Below are 15,060 nucleotides of genomic sequence, written 5' to 3'. Positions count from 1 at the left end.
CCTCCTCGCATTGCCCAGCGTCCCCCAATGGTCACCCAAAACCCCTTGGGGAGACATTAAGACCAAAGGAACCCCCTTCTCCAGCTGTCTACCCAGACAAGACCCGGGGGCCCAGTGAGGGACCGGCCTCTAAGAGGAGCTCCAGCCTACTGAACAGCTTGCGGCCCCCACACCCCCTGCAGGCTAAAGAGGCCCCTCACAGCATCAACGGACGCACCAAACCCTGGGACAGCTTCACCCCGGAGGAATTTGCCCAGCAGTTCCACGAATCTGTGCTTCAGTCCACTCAGAAGGCGCTGCAGAAGCATAAAGGTAAGCAGCACAAGCCACGTTAATAGATATCAGTCTACGATGGAGACTGATATGCAGCGGGACAGTATAGTGACAAGGGAGACCACCTTTCATCAGTAAGCCTGAGCGACAGGTTGTTACAGGTCTGCCAGGAACATACTTTCTTTTTTAAAGAAAATATCTGGAAATTGTCACATTTAGCCCATGCAGGTTACAACTTAAGTGGACACAACTTAAAAATGTAAATATCACTCACTGCTGGTTGGTAACTGTGGCAGTCTTGATTATATTATTATTCTATGATCAATTTGTCATAATTTCTAAGCACATAAGAGATGATTTCATATATAAGTTCTAGCCATTGACTCCACGTCATTTAAGTCAGACTTCCACAAATGTCTGTCTGTCATGCCGGCTAGATCATCATTGAAAATGTCCTAGAACACGATCTCTTAAAGAGTGGGAACCCTGATTTTATGACAATTTAAAGACCAAACAATTACTCGGTTGATTGAGAAATTAATCAGCAGATAAACCGATAATACAAATAATTGTTTTACGTATCCCTAGATTAATCAACTAATCCTTTCACCACTAGTGAAATGAATACAAATGTATGAAATACTACTTCTCTCCCATCTTGTCCTTTAGGCGGTGCCACAGGCATGTCGGAGGCGTCCCACCTCCAGGAATCCTCTGTTCACTACAACATTCCAGAGCTTCAGAGCGCCCCTGGTCGGCCGCCGCAACCGCAACCGCATCCACAATCCCACTCAAATGCACATTCATTTCCCCATCCACTCTCACTGGCACACCCTCAGCCCAACGGGCAGCACTGCTCTGTAGCCCTTCACCGGGAGGCCTCAGGGACGAGGGAGGACCCGTCTGGTCCAGATGACTCTGAGGACGAAGATGATGAGGAGGAAGAGGAGGCTCCTGCTTCCAAGTGGCAGGGGATTGAATCTATATTTGAAGCTTATCAGGAATACGTTGAAGGTAAGCAGCTACAGAGAACACGCAGTGATGCTGCTAAAAATCTCACAACTCTTATATATTTTGTCTCTTCTACCACGTTCTTTATGGCGGTTTGATAACGCCTTCAGTATAACATCTGTATCTCATTTTATAGGTTCATACTGTAGTGTTTCCCTGTTTTAATCGTAAGGCAGTATATGCTTGTATACTACTGTACAAGCATATACTGTTTGGTGGTTGAACTTGGATTTTTAACTGTTGTTGCTTCGCTAGAGGGCGGTATTCGTCCTTTCCCTATACAATTCAGTTATGTGCAAATAAATGTGTGATCAGGATTTTTACTTGAAATATAGTCAACCCAAGTTAAACATCCATCTCATCAATGACAGTCTTTTAAAATACACAATGTCATAGGTGTATTACCCTTTTTAAATATGAAGACATATTAATCTAAAGACATTTCTTGTGGCATCTGCTGTAGCCCATGGTCTGGAGTCTGCAAAGTAGCCACTGCTCACTGCTGCCACCCTTATTTGTGTCTCTCATACCCAACTCTTCAATTTTGTCCTCTAGAGCAAAGTTTGGAGCGACAAGTGTTGCAGAGCCAGTGTCGAAGACTAGAAGCTCAGAACTACAACCTCAGTCTGACTGCTGAGCAGCTGTCTCATAGCATGGGGGTAAGATGCATGCGCACACAGCACTTATTGTGAATTATCATACACTTTGCATTTTCTTGAAGCCCAAACTCATAAATACCGATACCCTTAACATTTCCCTTCTCCCCACACACTTCCTTGAGTATGACTTAGACACACCGTTATAATCCTTGAAATATATGCTCTCCCTCTTGGAAAATGATCAAACATCTCATAGTTTGTAACATTATGGTTTCTTGTTTTTCCAACCCTTGTATTGATGCCACATAACAGAAATAACGTCCTCATTGTTGTGGTTATGTTGTTGTTAACTTTATATTGTTTGTCTTCCCTGGTTGTGTAGGAGCTGATGTCCCAGAGACAGAAGCTGGCAATGGAAAGAGAGAAGCTACAAGCAGAGCTGGAGCACTTCAGGAAGTGTTTGACGCTGCCACAGACACACTGGCCAAGAGGCGGCCATTACAAGGGCTACCCGCCCAGGTGACCCCAACACGCCGAGCTGATGGCCCTGGGCCTACTCCCCCTTCAGACTGACACCCAGAGTTTATTTTTCATGGCCTGGTCCACATGTCTCCATGGAGGAGAATATGGCTGGCTAGATGAATGAATGAATGAATTGAGTGAATGGATAGATGAACGATGAATGCAGATTAGACAGGACTATACAGTGAAGGATAGACAGTCTTTGAATTGTGGGCAGCCAGGGACTGTGCCACTAACGTGTGCCAATGTAGCCAACCTGGAGAGCATGGGACCGGAGTACCTGAAGATCAACACAAACACACACATACACCTATTTGTCACACATTCTTCAGTCTCCGCTGCTCTCTTGTTCAGTCCTTGCATCCCTCACCGCCACAGCTACACAGACAATCCTGCCAATGAGGGAGCAGCTGTCACCAAGAGACTCGAACGCTTCAAAGGCTTCTGGTCAGTCGGGACTGATCTTATCACAGCGGCCACATGAGCTTTTGAACTGGAAATGCACTTAAGAATAAAATCTGAAGAACTACCTGGTGGTACTGTTACAACAAAGAACTGTTTAAATTAGGGAAGAACTTAGAAAATGCACATTTTTGGAAAGAATTAAGGAAATGTTTTATTTCGAAATAGAAAATTTGAGAATAAGAATTTTAAAAGGTGCTTCAGCCTTGTATTGTAAATAATATGGAGACTTAAAAGATTTTGTATGTTTTTATTACTTTAATCATTGTTCTTTTAAAGAAAAAACCTGCCATTTTTATATGTTTATGCTTTTTTGGGGGTTGGAAAAGAAAGCCTTGCTTTTAGTGTTTGTACTGCTGCTGGCCAGAACAGCTAATTTTGAGACATGTAACAGAGTGAGAGAGAACAGGATACACTCTTCTTACTCCTGACCCAGCCACAACCACCTCATCTGGCGTCTGAGCTCAGCAAAGCTTCCTTAGAGGTCCTGAGACACGGCTCCCGCCCTCTCATCCCCCTTCCTTCACAGCAACATGTGTCTCTCTGTCTTGATGCCCATCACCAACTCCTCTGGTCAGCGTCACTGCTGCTGTTAGCTCGTGATATTCTCTTACAGAAACCAGTTGAGATCCACAGTGACAATATAAATTATTATTTTTACTTTGTTCACTTGACATACTTGATTTTGTAAAGACATGAAGAGTCTCTTAAGCAGCCAGCTGATAAAACTGGTTTTTGATGCTTTATCCTACCATTGGACCTTTCACTTCACTTTGTATGACATTATATAGCATTAGACTCAAAGAATATGAGGGTTTGCATAAAGTTACGCCTTACAAGCTCTTATCAGCAGTCATGAGGACACAGTGCCAAAATGAAAAAAAAAGGTTGCATTTTGGATTCTTTATTTTAAATTGAGTTGCACTTAGGTAGCCAAACCTTCAAACCAGAACAGCCATCTTCCACTGCTGAATACCTTTGATTCCACTAAGCTCCTTCCTGCATTTACCCTTTTTTTTAAGGACTCCAACTATCCAAAGTTCCTGACCTGTATAAATAACGGACTGGAAAAGTGGAGAGGTTTTCAAATTGGGCATTTTGTAGTACATATAAAAACCAGAATGGTTTAATTTACCTGGCCTCATACACGTTTACAACCTGTCTGCAATTCGTCCTCCCCGTCAGCGCTGACCTACCTACCCTGTAACTCTTGTTGACTCAGCATTATGCTTGCATGTGCGATTGAAGACCCCAAAGACCAGCAAGGAGGTGCATAGATCATCATTTTAATTTAAGAGCCTGCACAATTTACAGTAGTGGGACAGTTGGTGGTAAGAGTGGGTGATTTCAGTATTTCATAGTAAAAAAAAAAAAAAACTTTGAAAATGTGCAGAAAGTTAATTTCTAAGAACTGAAGCACAGCTACCCCCCTACATACAATATGCTAATTACAAGTGCCTCAAGAATTTGGGAGCATGTGAATGAGTTGCAGTCCACATGATGGACAGTCTACACATAACGCCAGTGATCAGGGACTTAACATCTTACATTCAAGTGTCTACTGTACGTCTCACACCTTTCAAACATGTGCATGCCAAGAACGACACAGAATTCCTTTATATAAATGCATCTCTGAGAACCAATTTAGTCACAACCCTTTTTATAAATGAGGCCCAGTTCAGAGGATCAGGTGGATACAGAGCGTAGTCTGTCATTTTTACAGAGCAGAAGAGGCATGCTGAGGTCCGCTGCCACGGAGCAGTTCAGTGTGCGTCTTACCCGGCCTTCCTGTGTCTCCAGCCCACGCACGCCCATGCAATAGCCCCATTACTCAGTGGAGGATGTCTAGATGCTGTGAAATCCTGTTTTTAAAATGTACTTGTTTGAACTCATTGTAATGTAATATATTCTTTGTTGAATGTAGTAATTAGGTATTTATGAATATATGGCTGTGATTTCAGACAAAAAAGAAAATAAAATATTTCAAAAATGTTAAATATCAACCTGTTTGTGGTGCTGGTAGGTGGACAGATTCGTTGGAATAACAAGAGTATAATAAGAATACTTGGTTTTGTACTTTTGTTGGCAAAGATAGTTTGTAGATCTGTTATTGAAACATCATACCTTTAACAATATTAACTTGCCACTGGTTTTAGGTTAGACATGTAATGGGTCTTGGTTAGACTGGGCGTCCTTCCACCCCACAAGACAAACATTTTAGGTTTCAGAAATACTCCTTTAGTTGCCCTCCTCTTAAGCACTGACCTCAGAGCTGGAGTTGGTCATGAGATGCTGCGCTGCGGTTCCCCACTGCTCTTAAATATTTAGGATGGGTCAAATACAGGGCAAGTGTCCCCACAAGAACTTATTTTTCACCGAGTTTAAATTGCCCAGTATGCTTATCTTTGATAAACTAGGGCAATGGTAAGTACCCCTAACCAGCACAAAGCATTTTTGGTTGAAAAATAAATGTAATGCACAGCGCTATACCACCAGTGTCTGATCTAATATAGAATATATCAAATTCAGTGTATGAATTTACAATCCACTGGTTCAGATTTTAAATGTAGCTCCTCCCCCACACCTCACAGATGATGTCACCGTTTCCTTAGAAGCAGTTATCGGATTCTTTGATTTCTTGATCAGTTCATCCTGTGACAGTGATTTTTTTTTTTATAAATCTCACATTCCTTCATGTACCCCCATTTGAGAACCACTGAACTAGGGAAACTATATAGTAGATTCATTGTTTTCTCTATAAAATGCCCAATAAAAAGCCCACAGTAAATTCTCTAAATGTTTAGTTTTTTCCCCATGGAAAAAGGTATACTTACCCTAGAAATACTCAATACATTTATTTTCAAAACAGACGCAGAAATGATGGCACGAAAACAACAAAAATAAAAAAATATATATAACCCCTTAAAAAAAAACTGAGTAAACCTCAGTTAGCTTCAATCATCAATTACCATAAATCTTCTGAATTACATTTCAGAGAAATCAGTAATGACAGAGGCTGATGAGAAAGTAGAAGCCTTAGTCCAATGCTGATCAGATTCTCAGTCTAAGATCCAAACATGTTCAGCAAGCCTTGACGTCGGGGCTCAATAGTCCGTGAACTGTCTTTTACTTGAACCAGGCTGCAGGTTGGAACGTAGTTTGTACATGCAGTTGAGAGAGTCGAGAAGAAACGCTCGTATTGTGTTGATCTCCATCAGAGTCAGGTTGTCCAGCTATAGAGGGAAGGAAGCAAAGCGAGACAGGAGACAAGGTCAGTTTTAAACAAGTTAATCTAACCTTCTTTCTCTAATGAGTGCTGTGAGCACTTGTGCTCATGTCTGCTGAATCTTAATATGACAGGGAAACAGGAAGCCACAAGATGAGGATAAAAGGGTAATTGACACTGAGGCTGGCTGTTAATCCTGTTCAACTTTACCTAATGAATGTTCAGAGTGTTTCATCTCTTGAAGATGCTCTTTAGAGCACAAACATAATTACAAGGTGCTTACATTTTTCTTGAATTTCAACAAAATCTCCAGAGGCATTTTTAATTAGATTATACATGTATGCAGCTATGTTACCAATATCCTTGCAACCAATACATTTTCTTTATTGTGGATTAATCTGTCAATTATGTATTTGTTTAGTCTAAATATAAAGAATTTCAGTGAATAGTGAAAAATGCCCATCTCAGGTTCCCAAGAGAACAGCTTCATATTGTTTTGTTTAAATTATTTTTTTTTTTTTTACATATACTCCAATACAAAATCATTATTATTTCACTATCACAGCAAAGTAAGAAAACCAGCAAATATCCACTTTCAAGAACCTAAAACTAGGGAATTTGCAAACTGCAAAATGCCGGATAATTTTCTGTTAATTGACTAATCAATTGTTTGACGAATTGTTCCAGCTCTACAATATCCCAGTGTGTGAATCTTCATGGTCAGTTTTACCTTGGCATGAGCCTCCAGCTGACTGATGAAGCTGTCAGCGGAGAGGCGGAGTTTTGCAACACGCGTGTCCCAGATGTCTTTGACCAGCGTGCGGATCTCATCTGCTTTAGGGATGTTGTCAGACGCACTACAGGGACACACACACACCATCATGTGATGTAGAGGGCCACATACACGGACAATAAGGGAGCATTTCATGACTATAAACACCATGAGCACAATCAGACGGAAGCCCTAATTCTGCATGGGGGATCACTTAAGTTTCAATGACTCACTAGTTCAGCAGCAGTTTGGTCAGCTCCATGTAGTAAGGACTGGGAACCGGCGTGAAGGTGTCCTCTTTCCTCTCAAGCTCTCGCATCTCCTCCAGTTTCTCTGCCCATTATAAACAGCAGGAAAGTCAAAAACTGTAATTTAATAGACCACATTGCAAGATGGAATACATTTGCATAAATGTCCCTCAAACATCCCATTTGACAGATTCTGACATTCATGAGTCGTAGAAGTGCCAATTACAGTTTTTTCAGCATCTGGTGGCGTTTGTGCTCACTGAACAAGGAGGGCCCTCCTGTCCTGTACTTGGCTTAGGGCCGAGTGCCAACGAAAGTGTAGGGAAGCTTGAAACTAGAGATGGACCAACGGGTTGTTACTTTTTGTGGCATTTGTTAACAATAAGAAAAGTCCAGAATAATGACAGAATAATAAAGCAAATGTACATGTGCAAGCTAAAAGATAATTAGATTACATATTCCTTTATTAGTCCCACAGTGGGGGAAAATTCAGGATTACAGCAGCAAACGGCTTAAAGTGCACAGAAGAGACATAGTAAAAATAAAGTTATATAAATAAACAGTAATAAAAGCAGAATCCAGAATAACAATATTATATATACAGAGAGAATAAAGTGTATTTATATTACACAGGTTGAAGTGATTGAAGTGTAATCATCGCATTAATACAATGTTTACTTCTGATTCTGGATGTAGTAACCTTAAATCTATTTTTTTTCTTAAACTTATCACGTCTAATGCAAACATTGCTAAATAGTCCAACGTGATTCTAATTGTTCTGTTGAGAACGTTATTTTTTAGTGTGAAAGCTGTGAAGAAGAAGGTTTAACCTTCTGAAACTCCACAGAAGAAAACACAAGTTGTGTTAATGTCAGAGGTATTTTAGCTTTACCTCTGACATTAAACAAAAGGCACAGCTTGTGATAAAAATGTGTTGAAATGATGCTCAGCCATATGTCCATGTGAGGCAGACATGAATGATGCAGCGATGAAAAACATGGAGTCTTGGCTTCCAATAGCTCACCCAATGTTAGGACTATATAGCTTGGATTAAGAGCAGTAACTTATTGATAAAAGATACATCCGTCATTTTATATTCAAGTATCCCACATCAAATACTCGTTTACGCGTGTGTATCTCACCAACATCCATCCACGCAGGAGGAACGATCCTACATTTCTGTCTCTGCTTCAAGTTGAGAGCCAGCCACACGGGGACGTCCACAGGCAGTCCCGGGTTGAAGGGACCCAGGTCACCCTGAGGACAGAGGGGAAGACCGTATCGTCACCTGACTCGCATCTTCACCGTCACATACATGTTGTAGAGATCACAGCTAGCGCTTCTGCCTCATGAATATACAGTAAAAGCCTGCTACCCGTAGGTCATCATCAGACTGTAAAGTCTGGATTATGCTGCCGTTAGCTATTGAGCTACTGAGGCTAACGTCATGCGAGTTATAAACAACGTGTTGGCAAACACGTAACGCTCCTTACCCCGATCAAATAGATCTTGTCCAAACTGAAGTTTGGTATTATCTTCACCATCTCTTTCTCGGCGAGGAACTCTACCTCCGAGGGGTCCATGGCGGTCTGTTTGGCGAGATTATTTTTGTTTTCACAATACTTTTACCCGAGCTCACGTCTCCGAGTCTTCTTGTTCCCGCGCTTGCTTGAACGTACACGGAAGTACGTGGGATGAGAGAGCTACGTCACCAGCTGTCACGCAGGGGGGGCTGCTGCTGCTGCTGCTGCTGCTTCTTGACGTTTTACGGCGGTTGACATCCATATATTTGGTGCATTACCGCCACCGTCTGCTCCGGAGTATGGACCAGACAGTACTCTTTACTCAAGAAACAAAACCACCCCAATAAAATAAATAAATAATTAACCCCTGCACCTCATCCCTACATTTCAATTATACTCTATAAAAAACCTCTGTGTTCTTTAAGAACGCTAGTAGTACCCTAACAGGGCTCTCAAGTTTTTAAGACAGGTAAGGGTGACATATCCTCCTCCTCAGATTCTTCCTCATCAACTCTCTCTGTGCCTCATGTGCCCTACAATTCACCACTACGTGCTCCACTGACTCCTCTTCTCCACATCCTTCACACAGCCCTGTCTGGCGTGTCCCTCTCATTTGTAGTGTCTTATTGAGTGCCGTATGGCCCAACCGTAGCCTTGTCAGCACTGTTTCCTCTCTCCTGTTCCAACTCCCGACCCTGGTTGCCTTAACGCTCCTTTGAATACCATACAAGTGTCTCCCTTTCTTCTCTCTGTCCCACCTATTTTGCCACATTTGATTGATGTTTTCCCAGTTAATACACTTGACCTCTGCCTTACTGATGCTAACCCTCATCTCTATGTCTCCTTTCTTTAATGCCCTCTTAGCCAACTTGTCCGCCTTCTCATTCCCACTCACCCCTATATGTGCTGGAACCCACATGAATTTAACCTGACCTCCCTGGCTGGTTATGTGTGACCGACTGAAGGACCTCATAGAGTATGTCTTGACGACTGCCTGAACGAAAAGATCTTATACTTGTTAGGACTGAAGCTGCATCAGAGCATATCAATACCTTTCCCTGTTTTGCCTTGTCCACCCATCGTAATGCCACCAGCACTGTCACCATCTCCACTGTGTAGACCCCTAGACTATCAGATGTTCTCCTGTTGATCCCTACTCCTTTGTCTGGTATTGCCACCCCAAATCCTGTCACTCCTGTCTCAGGCTTCTTAGCACCGTCCGTATATATTTTCATATATTCACTGTATAGTTTCATTACTCGATATTCAAACCCACTTAACAAATCCCCTGTGCCTTTCCCTTTTCTTTTGACATCAAACCAGTCAACTTCAGGCCCCACCAGTGTCCATGGAGCCACCACTGGGTAAACCACAGAGGGGCTTATACACAGACCAAGCACCTTAAACTCCCTTGCAATGTCATTGCCTACCCGACCAAAGTTATCTTTCTGACTCCTCCCATTCTCCCAGACCTCCTGCAACACTCCTTTTGCAGGGCGAGAATACGCAGTGGCCAGGTTGTGCCATTGCGCGCTTTAACCGCATGTAAAGCTAATCCTCCGCACTTGGCGCATCTTCTTCTTCGTTTTACCCTTCGCTTTATTTAAATACATAAATAAACACCACATATTCCTGAATCTTTAGAGAACGTGTCAATTTGACGGGTGTTAATTGGCGCGTCCGTGGCCAGTTTTAGTGACGACACTGACTATTCCTTAATGTTTTTACTTGGTCTGTTCCGGAAGGTAGAAGTGGGTCATGTGCCATCAACGACAGTTGCAAATATGCGCCACTAGGTGGCATTATTGACTAGGGGATGAAGCCCAGAAATTAAATGTAACTTTACAGTAGTATAGGTATGTACCATTAAAATTGACTTAAATTATACAGAATGTCCCCTTTTCGAAATTGTATTTACTATATTTTATAATGTGTACTTATTATATTAGTGGCAGTTTGATGTCGTTGAAGAGCTATTCATTGGTCGATGTGGAGGGAACTTGAACTACTTCATATATGCTACTGCTGTATTGCAGTTTTATCTGTTACATTGCATGTTATAAACTAAATTGTGCATTTGAGGATCAACTGACCACAGTTGAAAAAAGTTAAACAAGGGCCTATTTAAATGCATTCATGCAGCAAGCCACAAATAGATCTTGAATTGTAGCTTTACCTCTGACCTAAGAAAATGTACCTGACCGTTTTGGTGAATAACATCCGTCTTTTCTACGTTTGCCTTTGTGTTTATTCCGTGTAATACATATTGTGTACACTGGGTGGCAATCCCCTATCATGGGTCAGCCGTTATATGCACAGGTGTGTTGTATGCGTACAGGTGCACTGCAGTTATTGACCTTGGCCGTGGCATCTGCATGGTTACATGGTAAAGATACCCAACTATGTGTGATGGATGGTGTTCTACAGATGCAAGAGCTTATAAATATCTGCGAGCAATAAATGAAGTGACAAAGGTAACGGTAAACATCTGGATAATGTTTGTATGCTTCACAGACTCTAAAACATCAGCACAGAGACTTACTGGAAAGCATCTGGATTTTTCATAGCTGGATTCTATGAACTTTGAAACAATTGTCATGTATTGACTGCGCATGATTGAGAATGGATGTTCCTGTGCACGATTGGAATCGCCATGGAGGACACAGGCTACTCTGTGATCTGTTCGTGCGGCATTGTTGCAAAGGCAAATGTGAATAATGGTGCCTTGCCTGCCAGGTGGCTAATGATAGTTAAAATACAGTAAATTGCTTTGGAATACATTTGAATGCATTATTATTCTCTAAAGGATCCATCAAATTATTTCAGCTCCTCCTTTAGTACATAACGCCTATCTTTCCCTCTTCACTCGAAGTACAATTTTGAAGGCAGGACTGTTACTGTGCAGTAGTAGTTCTACCAATTATAGTTAATCGTTTTACTTCAGGGAAAAAGGTTTTGAGTCAAAACCAACATTCCCAGTTAAGAGAGAGTGCCTTGTCAGCTAAATGTAATGTTGTGTAGCTGAAGGTCAAGTCAGTCCCAATCAGGTCAGTGGTTCAGGTTTGAATTAACGCGTAGGATCATACTGCTGTATATAAGCTTATTTATGGTGTTGCTATATTAACTACTTTAATTACTACTATTGGGTAGTTTTATCTACCGCGATTTATCTTATTTTATAGGTTGGTACCATTTCTGTTCTGTGAGAACCACGTATCTCTGTTAGTGACGATGCATTTCCCAGTTGATCCAAGGTGATTTCTTCTGTTGTCTTGGGGTCAAAATGACCCATGTATGAGTGTATATGTATGTGTTGATGGGTCATTTTGACCCCAAGACAACACAAGGGGTTTCTACAGCTGGATAGTATATTATTTAGCATTGTCATTTTAAATATTTTGAGTCATCTGATAGTGACAAAAGTATATACTGTTAAATGTGTGTGTTGTAAATAAGGAAAATAAAAAGTTAAATCATTTAATACTTTTCCCTATAATTTATTTTAACATTCTTATCATTGATGAGCATTTGACCAATTTGTAATAGTTCTGTTGACCCACAAAGTGGAAAGAGTAAAGTGTTAAGCTATTATAATCTTCTAGATGTGTAGTACTTGTTTATGAAATTCCGGCAATTTAATAGGCAGTTCTGGAAAGTGTATTTATTATTATTTTTTATTAATTTATTTCTGGGCATGTGAAATCACATATAATCTATAGACTCACGCTGTGACATAAAAATGTATATCCAATTTACTTAAATACCTTACGTAAATACCTAACATCGCCTAGTAAAATAATGTACTAAATGACATGAGTCTGACAAAGACTTGGTTCCAAAAGGGATTTCATTGTACATTCAGTTTATAAAATCTATGTGTAAAAAAAAAAAAAAGACTTCCACAGCATCATTTAATAGCTCTTACTGATTAATTATAATATGAAATACAAAGGTAGTTCTGTATCCCAACATTAAGTATTCAAATGTTTTAATATTACATTTTAAATAGTAGGATTTAGAGCAGTCAAATAAGTATAAATACAAACTATTACTTATTTCTTACAACAGATACCTAACATAAAACAAAATTCAGATCCTGATTTGACGTACTGGATTTCTGAACGAATCTTCCAGAGCAACAATCAAAAGCCAATACGGCAACATGTGTATCATCAGAAGAATGACATTCTGACGTGCACCAGGAACAATAGCAGGAGACATCTATCATAGAAATGTTTGCATAATAATTAATATTTCAAAAGTCATATCTGTTGAGATAAGAAAACATTTTTAATATGTATGCCTCTCTATATTATTATCTTGTTTTTAAATAAACTGCCCACAAACATATTCAGACTACAGTTCTATATTTGAATTTAACTAACTACACCTATAATAGAGAACATGTATCTATATCATATCTCAGTACTACAATCATCTCCTTAAAATGTATGATCTCTGTATGGCTACTGGCTGTAATATTTAAGAGGGGAAAATAGATCAAATACTCTAGAATTTAAGTTTATGCACACAACTATGAATAAACACAAACCATTGTAGGAAAATAACAAAACATTAAAGTTGCAGTCAAACACATAATTGCCTTCATCACCTCAGTATCACCTTGTAAAGGTCGACACAGGCCAGCAGAGCACATATGGCTCTCTTGCCCGTGAGAGATTTTGGCCTAACCGCTCAGTGCTCCGCAAGTTCCTCTCAGTAGGAGGCGCTTTTCATGGAACAAAGATCATGCGTTCAGCATTTTTGTACTCCTGTGCTACAAGATAAGTAGCATCATGCATGCTGAAACGGCAGAAATATGTGTCTGTGTGTAGGGTACTCCTGACTGACTGGCTTAGCACAGATCCAGGACGGACTTGTTGATCACAGGGTTGGTCCAGTCGTTCCTCAGATCATCCAAGTGATTGTCAAAGTCAATCAAGTTCTCGTAGGACCTTCCCTCTAACAGAGCAGATGTGATCTTCTGTGCTTCGCTCCAGTCCTCAAAACAGTCACTGGAAGACAAAAACATAATTTTGTACACTATTTTGCTAGTTAATAAGAGAACACAGGGAGTGTGTATGCCAGAAGCTAGCTGGGTTGACGTTGCATAGTCTCTAGTGAAATGGCTTAAAACAAAAAGCAACTTACAAAGTTACTTCTCTGCTTTTCCACTTGTTTTCATGATGGTCATGGATATGCACAATGGGCTCAAAACAGCTCATTTTTAATCTACTGCTGTCCACCTGAGGGAAAACAGAAAACAGACATCACAGTTCATGTAATTGCATCAACATCCCAAACTTGAGAAAGCTGATAAACAACAACCTAATCAATGCAAGAACATACCAAACTCACAGCATCCCTTTCAGAATGCACACAATCTTCATTGACAGCAGTCTAAATAATGTACTATTACCATAACAATTGCTGCTTCACTGAAGTTCTCAGAAATCCTGGCCGCCACTTTTTCAGCAACTTGGTTGGGTCTGCAAGAGAGATGACCAAAAAGGTAGTTTGGGGCAGGGTTGTATTGCTAAAAGTGTTCTTGGAACAGCAGGGTGTTAGTGTCCATTTTGTTTTGTCTGTACCTTGAATCCTTTGTGCGTTCATTAGCTTGATAATATCCGGCAATGAGGTAGTTATTTTCTTTGCACCAAGTATCAATCTGAGGTAGGAGCAGTGGAGCCAACATGAAGGGACAGGACAGCAGAGGTCAGACCAAGAGAACAAAAGTCCACTTTATTATTAGGGACACATGGCTACAATACATTAAATCTAAAACTTGAGTAGTTTCATTAAACTGCGAGGTGATTGAAATATTTAATCAACCCTCATTGGGGGAACACTATGTTAAAACCACCTTAGAAAGTAGTAGTACCTAGTTAGTAAGGAAGGGGAATTTAGCGCACCACCAACATCAGCCTACCAAATGACCGTGAAGTTTAATCAAAACGACTATAAACAGTTTTAACAATAACCAAATCAGGACATTTTGTTTTGCAGCATTATGTATGCATCATGCTGCAGTAGTTTAAGCTAGGTGTACCCAATGAACGTGAAACTGTATATTTTAATCTACGGCTACTTACCAGTGTTAAAGCTACTTCTAGCATCGGTGCCAGAGCAAGAGTGCCGTGAAACAGCGGCACACAGTCCACACACAAAACCGGTTCACCGTGACTGTCTTTCTTTTTCTCCTTCATTTTCTCTGCCACCAACAAGCCATTCACAGCGCAGTGAGGGTACTTGGCAGCATGCAAAACCATTTTACAGTAAGCCTGACTGGTCAGCTGGATAGGCATGTTTATGAGAAAATCAGCGGACTCGGTAAAAAAATGACAGATCCTGAGAAGTTGAGTGGCTACACGATGAGAAGCTGTCTGCTACGGTTAGCTAACGTTAATGCCAACAGAAAAGTAGG

The 15,060-nt window shown here is 40.7% G+C and overlaps 3 protein-coding genes across 3 annotated transcripts in view; 1 reads left to right on the top strand and 2 right to left on the bottom strand.

Annotated features, from left to right (window-relative positions):
• The window catches only part of gse1b (Gse1 coiled-coil protein b), a gene marked incomplete at its 5' end in the record, with an annotated part of 58,398 nt that extends 55,594 nt beyond the window's left edge, over nt 1–2,804 (top strand). The window contains 4 exons of the mRNA XM_079217010.1: nt 1–312; nt 943–1,287; nt 1,840–1,943; nt 2,266–2,804. The exon at nt 1–312 is cut by the window's left edge and continues 63 nt beyond it. Coding sequence (XP_079073136.1) covers nt 1–312; nt 943–1,287; nt 1,840–1,943; nt 2,266–2,406 — 902 coding nt within the window. The 3' untranslated portion in view covers nt 2,407–2,804. The remainder of the gene's footprint in view (nt 313–942; nt 1,288–1,839; nt 1,944–2,265) is intronic.
• A 2,903-nt stretch (nt 2,805–5,707) lies between these two features.
• On the bottom strand, nt 5,708–8,696 carry gins2 (GINS complex subunit 2; the record flags this gene model as incomplete). Its single annotated transcript, XM_079216561.1, has 5 exons — nt 5,708–6,100; nt 6,824–6,950; nt 7,099–7,198; nt 8,256–8,370; nt 8,607–8,696. The coding sequence occupies 5 exons, from the start codon at nt 8,694–8,696 to the stop codon at nt 5,972–5,974; spliced, it is 561 nt and encodes a 186-aa protein (XP_079072687.1). The 3' UTR covers nt 5,708–5,971.
• A 4,615-nt stretch (nt 8,697–13,311) lies between these two features.
• On the bottom strand, nt 13,312–14,941 carry emc8 (ER membrane protein complex subunit 8; the record flags this gene model as incomplete). The annotated part of the gene is made up of 5 exons (XM_079217098.1): nt 13,312–13,651; nt 13,788–13,882; nt 14,056–14,125; nt 14,228–14,304; nt 14,729–14,941. 5 exons carry the CDS (start codon nt 14,939–14,941, stop codon nt 13,492–13,494), a joined length of 615 nt encoding a protein of 204 aa, XP_079073224.1. The 3' UTR covers nt 13,312–13,491.
• Between the last annotated feature and the right edge of the window lie 119 nt (nt 14,942–15,060).

The sequence above is a fragment of the Taurulus bubalis genome (genome assembly GCF_910589615.1).
Source record: "Taurulus bubalis genome assembly, chromosome: 4".
Lineage (NCBI taxonomy): Eukaryota > Metazoa > Chordata > Actinopteri > Perciformes > Cottidae > Taurulus > Taurulus bubalis.
The sequence above is the reverse complement of the archived record's forward strand: the minus strand, read 5'-3'. Positions and strand labels throughout refer to the sequence as shown.